The following is a 6936-nucleotide window of genomic DNA, read 5'->3' as shown; positions in this document are numbered from 1 at the left end:
GCAGGGATGGAACGTTAGATTTTTGGGTGTCACCCTGTGCCAGGCTCATGCTGATCTTATGGATCACATTTTAGTATGTGTGCCGCCCAACTGAGCATGGGACGTTACTGTCTTTTAATATATTGTCAGTCATTGCTTTTTCAAGTTTAACTGTAATGAAATTTTAAAAATTGGTTTTCCTCCATTTAATTTCAGTCCAACTGGTGTCACTACCCACTACACATTAACCTTTAAGGAAAAGCGCCTGAAGGTAGGAACCATATCTATTTGTTTACCACAGCATATTCAGCATCTGGCACACAGCAAGCACTCAAAAAGAATTTGTTGAATTAGTAAACAGGAAACACATAATTAGAACAGATTAAAGAAAACAGTTTTATTCAACAAGTGCTTCTGAATACTCGGTATGAACTTAATACTGCCTGGGGTGTTACAGAGAACTACCAAAAGTAGAAGATATTGCCCTTATTCACAGCTAGAATCACAATATTTTTTTGCATTTATAAACCTTTAAAATATAAACATTAAAAAATTCATATTAGACATAAATATAGCAGTCTCTCGGTATCCAAGGGGGATTGGTTCCAGAATACACACCCAGCCCCGCCTCCCAGCAGACACTAAAATCTGTGGATGTTCAAGTCTCTTATAAAAAATGGCACAGCATTTGCATATAAGCAATGCACATAGTCTTTGTACTTTAAATCATAGATTTAGATATATATATAGATAGATATAGATATATATATAATCATAGATTATAGATTACTTATAATCCCTAATACAATGTAAATACTATGTAAATAGTTGCCAGTGCACCTGGCAAATTAAAGTTATGCTTTTGGGAACTTTCTGTAAATTTTTTCCCTGAATATTTTCAATCCACAGTTGGTTGAACCCATTGATGTCCAACCCACAGATCAGAGAGCCAACTGTAACCCTCAAATTATCTATTACTACTGAACTATGGCTATGCATACAATACAAGAAAGCCCAACAGATACATGAACTATCTTGCAAGCTCTTAGAGAACAGGAGAAAATGATAGTATGATTTTCATATTCTTTTTGGAATTATTTCAACTAAAGAAATGAAAATAAATACAATCCACAAAATCCTATTTATGGTAACATATTCAATGGTGCATGAATGGTGAAAAAAATCTATCCAGGCTCTAAATAAGGGGACAATTAAAGTAAAAAATAATTTTACTTATATACTGTTTGAGAAAAAAGAATGAGACTTTTGCTATAGAAATTATGAGTAGGGAAAATGAATCATTTTCAATAAGCAAATAATATTTTATGAACTAAAGTAGGATGGCATTTGGAGACTTCATCCAAATGTGAAATTATTCTATTAACTAACTATAGAAAGGCAAGGCAGAAGGGAAGAGGAGTGAAAAAAGATACAGAAAAGTAAAAGGGAGCTATGAAAAAACACTTTCCCTCCAAACCACAGACTAACTCAAGAGCCGAGACACAGGGACACTGGGGGAAAAAAGATCCACTTACTCAGATCCTGGCTTCACTCAGCCAGACTTCCTCCTCAGAACTGTTCCATAATGAATGCAGTCTACAATATTCATATCTGAACGTCTGGTGGCCTCATGTACTTCTAAGACTTTAAAGTTCTGCTGTTTTCCTAACTAGGTTGAATTAACTTGAAAATCAGTGGTCACATGCCTGCCTTGTTTTATGGCTTGAGTTGGATTAAAACTCTGGTTAATAAAAAGCTTTCCATTTTATAGTTCCTCTTCTGAATCTTGATCATAAACTTCCTGAGGCTGTCTCTTAATATTGACTACTAAGTCAACAGTCAAAATGTTTGTCAAGCACTGAAGAACTGAAGTTAGTAACTGGTATTTACCAGCAACTGATTCCAAACCTGTTTGGTTGCTTATCATGGGTTGATTGGTTTGCAGTGCCTGGAGAGCTCTTACATATACTTGTGGAAAGCTGTAATTTCCTTTCTTAGACTTATACAAGATTTTGGGAACGCCTAAAATTGCATTGGCTATTATCCTACTAACCATGGTTTGTTCTGATTGCTGGCATTTTTTGGCATAGTTGAGAAGATAGTAATGCAATAAGATCTCAAAATTACCACCCACAGGCAAAACACAACCAGCTGGTATAGATGAGGAATAGTAACTTTGGGAAGTACACGTCTCTAGTGACTTATACCTCAGTGGTAAAATGCTGTCCTTTCTAGCAAGTTTTGTAACCTGTAAATTTTCATATGAAATTCCCCTTCTGGTATTTTCTGGTTTTGAGTTAGCAGAATTACTCTCAATAAAGGGTTCATGGTCATCCATTATCCTCCCTTTGTTTGGGGATGAACATCTCAACGTTTCATCTGTCTGGTATGAATCTGTTACTGCCACTTTTGGTGTTGAACACAATACATTTTGCTCTAATTTGACGCTTGGAACTATCAAATTTGAACATACTTTTAAATTCGTTTGAGTTTTTGCCAGTTCACCTTTCTTCTTTACAACAGTGTCCTGATACGACCTTTGTATTGAGCTGTTAACTATTTTTGGTAACTCATTACTTTCTCTACTATTCTTATATATACAGGGACCTGAGGTACAACTTTGGTCACTGGTTTGTGTCACACAATTTAGATCAAGGTCTTTAAATGCTTGCCGAAGCATTTTAAACGCTCCATGTAAAGCATTCTCATGTTGTTCCACAAGCCCCTGCACCGGTGCACAGAGAACTATACAATGTGGTGCGAATGAACAGGTGCTCATCAAGCCAAGATGAACAAACCTTTTGGATCTAAGGATGAGGGGTTTACAGAATTTCGCCAGAGCAGTGTGAGAGAGTTCATACTGAGAAGAGGCCTCTGGTAGTACAAAGGGAGCAAGACCAATGACCCTCTGGATCAGAGAAAGTTCTTCAGATGATAAACACTCCACCACAGATATGCCATTCAGTCCCGCACAATAAATTACTAAGTCTGGTTGTTTCACAGTAGATAGGAGTAATTTTACATTCTGATTCTGTAAATGTTTCACTATTGCTTTTGTTCTTTCTGTAATCCAAAACTGAGATGTCTGAAACTGTGCTTCTGAATTTAGAGGAAACTCTGATCCAGAAATTGAAAAAAGAGGCTGAATGGTTTCTGTTACTATCACTATTCTTATGTCACCATCTGCTGGACAGTACACAGAAAAGTCTCTCTGAAGCACAAGCCCAGCTATGATCCTGGAATCGGAAACGGGAAGGCCAGTGACACCAACTTTCAACTCAACAAAACAGTCATCCACTAGCTCCAGTACTTCTTCAAACCTACTTTCACAAGCTGTACACTTGAAAACATAGTCACACATCAACTGAGATATCAAGTTCTGATTATTTCTTCCCACTCTTCCACAAAAGTATGCTCCTAAGAGCATCTCTAAAGAGCTCCTACACAATGTTCTTTCTTTAGTGCATGAAGAAAAGATGGACAAGAAGTGTCTACTTAAGTAATGGTCCATAACATAGTCTAATATTTGTGTCTGAAATGTTAGAAAAGCTTGGGAAATAAATTTCCACCGACAGCAATTTTTCCAATGCCTTCCACAGGTTTGAATATTTTCAAAAAGGAAAGAATCCTTTTCCTTGTCTGTGATCTCACGAAGTCCTCTGAGTAAATGGCAAAGAAAGATAATAAATGTTTTAGCACCATCTCCTGTTTTTCTTAGATGACTGGAAACACAGGCCACCATCACCCTGCACAAGAAAGAAAGAAAGCAACTCAGATTTTCAGAGGGCTGCCTTTCCACATCTGAATCAAGTTGAAAGCATGCTTTTACATCTATAAAATGAGAATACTATCGCCTTGATGTACTTAGTTTGTTTTTTCCCTTTTAAAATTTACTTAAATATTGGCTGAATGGTTTCTGTTACTTAAAAGGGAAAAACAATAGAACCACCATTGTGCTATTTAAAGATTCTAGGGTTGGGTCGAGCTGGAAGGAAAGGAGAAACGCTCTTTTCAGTTGTGGAATGTTCCCTAGGACAGTGCTCTAACTCTGAGCGTACACTGGTCTTATCCAAGGTCAGTTTTCTCCAGAAATAGCTCCCGAGAAGCCCTGACCTCTTTACCATCTTCCGGGTTATTGGACCTCTAGCTTCCACTGGCAGAATGGCTGGGTTTTTTCTGCTGGGCGAGAGGGAGAAGGTCAGTTTTCCCAAAGAGCAAAACCTTACGGACAAGAAGTCCAGGGAGATGAAGTGAGGTGTCCATCTGGAGTGCGGGACGTGAGTACCTAAGTAGAGGATGCTCTAAAGGGCTGCAGCCTGCGTCGCGGGTACCTGGCTACGGGATGCTCTAAATGTAGCGCCTTCAACAGGCAGCCTCCATCCCGGCTGAGCAGCACCTCGCCAGTGGGCTTGGTACACAGAACTTGCCGCCCTTCCGGCCCCAGGCAACCGCTCACGATGGTTTCTAGCACTTCCGCCACATGCAACGCCACCGTCACAGACCCCGCAGCGGCCATAGCCCCTCAGGTTCCAGCGGCCTACGCACGCCGCTTGCAGAAAACCAGGATTGCCTGGAAGGAATAGAACGCGGGTACCGCCGGAAGCGGAAGGGGCGGGTAGAAGACCGGAAGCCGGGGCAACTAGGCTTCTTGGTTGGGCGAGGGTCTGCCGTTCCGCCCGTCCACCGGAAATTGCCCCGCAGTTCGGCCAGTAGAACTAGCGGTCCAAAAGCCCGCTAAGGTAGAAAAAAGGTCGGGGCTTTTCTGAAGCTGTCTCTGGAGAGGAAGCTGAAAGCCCTTCCCCAGCTCCCTAGGTGAATTCATTCCTTTCCTGGAGGCTTCAGCTGCCACCAGATCTCTCCTTTCCCAGGAGCTCGGCACGATAGTGGAGGGACTGGGCCCTGCGGCTAGAATTCGGTTCGTTTCCAACTGCCGTCAAAAATTAGTTCCCAAACCTCTGCCATGAGCTTGTGCATATCCTGTCCACATTCTGCACCAGCGGTTTTCTTTCGCGGTGTGGGCCAGATGAGGAGGGCCTGGCCACGGTCACCAGCTGCAGGCTTCATGCTTTCTGCAGGTGGCTTTGCTGCATTTCCTGGGCTTGAGTATCAACAACATGAAATCCTCGCCACCGCAATTTTCTTTTTCTTTAGCAGAGGTGATAAATGTGAGGACTTACTGGTAATCAATAGTATGCTTTAAAAACAGTGACCCAGGATTATTGCACACAATCCGACGGCAGGAAAAAAAAAATACTGTTAAGCAGAAAGAACATACTGTTTCGTACGTTAAGACACGCCCCTCTCTTTTAAGGATGAAATGGTAAAGAGCATGGGCTTAAGATTTACCTGTGTTTGTTGTGCCATTTACATCTGTGACATTCTTTGTCTCCACTTCTCTCATCTTAAAAGAAAAAATGGTGATATGTAATGGTGGCAGTGGACAGTTTACAAAGCTGTGGGATTTGGGGGGTATTTTTTTGGCATGGTGTGTCATAAGTACTAGGCACTCAACAAATACAACATACTCAACAAATTACCGTCATGTGTCACCAGTGTAGGGACCCACTATTTCCACAAGAAAGGGATATTTTGTAAGGTTCAAAAGAATTATCAACCCAATACAACTATATAGGAGTTTGGTCAACATCAGGAAAATGACCTTTTAGATGTTTCATTGAGGTTGAACAGTGAGGGGCTATTTTCCCTATCCTTTACTCCTATGTATAGGACAGGAGACACCTGTAAGCCCTCCCATTCCCGGCAGTAAGACAAAACTAACTCGCTCTTAGCCACAAGCAACTGAGGGGAGCAAATACTGGGTTGGAGGATGAAGGAGGAAAACTAGAGGAATGATATCTTGTAACATATGTGATGTTGATGTTGACTCAGTTGGGACTAATAGATAATTTGTGGGGGAAAAACGTTTTCATGTGAGTTTTGTTATCTATGTTTATGTAAGCAAACCATTCAATATCATAGTAATCCAAGTCTATGCCCTGACCAATAATGTGGAAGAAGCTGAACTTGAACGGTTCTATGAAGACCTACAAGACCTTTTAGAACTAACACCCAAAAAAGATGTCCTTTTCATTATAGGGGACTGGAATGCAAAAGTAGGAAGTCAAGAAACACCTGAGTAACAGGCAGATTTGGCTTTGGAGTACAGAATGAAGCAGGGCAAAGGCTAATAGAGTTTTCCAAGAGAATGCACTGGTCCTAACAAACCCCTCTTCCAACAACATAAGAGAAAACTCCACACATGGACATCACCAGATGGCCAACACCGAAATCAGATTGATTATATTCTTTGCAGTCAAAGATGGAGAAAGCTCTATACAGTCAGCAAAAACAAGACTGGGAGCTGACTGTGGCACATCATGAACTCCTTATTGCCAAATTCAGACTTAAATTGAAGAAGGTAGGGAAAACCACTAGACTATTCAGGTATGACCTGAATCAAATCCCTTATGATTATACAGTGGGGGTGAGAAATAGATTTAAGGGACTAGATCTGATAGAGTGCTTGATAAACTGCAGATGGAGATTCATGACTGTACAGGGGACAGGGATCAAGGCCATCCCCAAGAAAAAGAAATGCAAGAAGCCAAAATGACTGTCTGAGGCCTTAAAATAGCTGTGAAAAAAGAAGCAAAAAGCAAAGGAGAAAAGGAAAGATATAAGCATCTGAATGCAGAGTTCCAAAGAATAGCAAAGAGAGATAAGAAAGCCTTGCTCAGTGATCAGTGCAAAGAACTAGAGGAAAACAATAGAATGGGAAAGACTAGAGATCTCTTCAAGAAAATTAGAGATACCAAGGGAACATTTCATGCAAACATGGGCTCTATAAGGGACAGAAATGGTATAGACCTAACAGAAGCAGAAGATATTCAGAAGAGGTGGCAAGAATACACAGAAGAACTGTACAAAAAAGATCTTCACGACCCAGATAATCAAGAT

At 40.7% G+C, this 6936-nt stretch overlaps 1 protein-coding gene across 2 annotated transcripts; it reads right to left on the bottom strand.

Moving 5' to 3' along the window:
• Positions 1-351: 351 nt before the first annotated feature.
• BBS10 (Bardet-Biedl syndrome 10) lies at positions 352-4600 on the bottom strand. 2 transcript variants are annotated; one of them, XM_027543313.1, is made up of 2 exons: positions 4311-4600; positions 352-3725 (listed from the first exon to the last, which is right to left on the bottom strand). In XM_027543313.1, exons 1-2 carry the CDS (start codon positions 4493-4495, stop codon positions 1745-1747), a joined length of 2166 nt encoding a protein of 721 aa, XP_027399114.1. In that variant the 5' UTR covers positions 4496-4600; the 3' UTR covers positions 352-1744. The 2 variants fall into 2 exon arrangements, with proteins under 2 accessions (XP_027399114.1, XP_027399116.1); XM_027543315.1 differs by having other exon boundaries at positions 4265-4542.
• Between the last annotated feature and the right edge of the window lie 2336 nt (positions 4601-6936).

The sequence above is a fragment of the Bos indicus x Bos taurus genome, chromosome 5 (genome assembly GCF_003369695.1).
Source record: "Bos indicus x Bos taurus breed Angus x Brahman F1 hybrid chromosome 5, Bos_hybrid_MaternalHap_v2.0, whole genome shotgun sequence".
Classification (NCBI taxonomy): Eukaryota; Metazoa; Chordata; class Mammalia; order Artiodactyla; family Bovidae; genus Bos; species Bos indicus x Bos taurus.
Note: the sequence above shows the minus strand (reverse complement) of the source record. Positions and strands in the feature narration are given on the sequence as shown.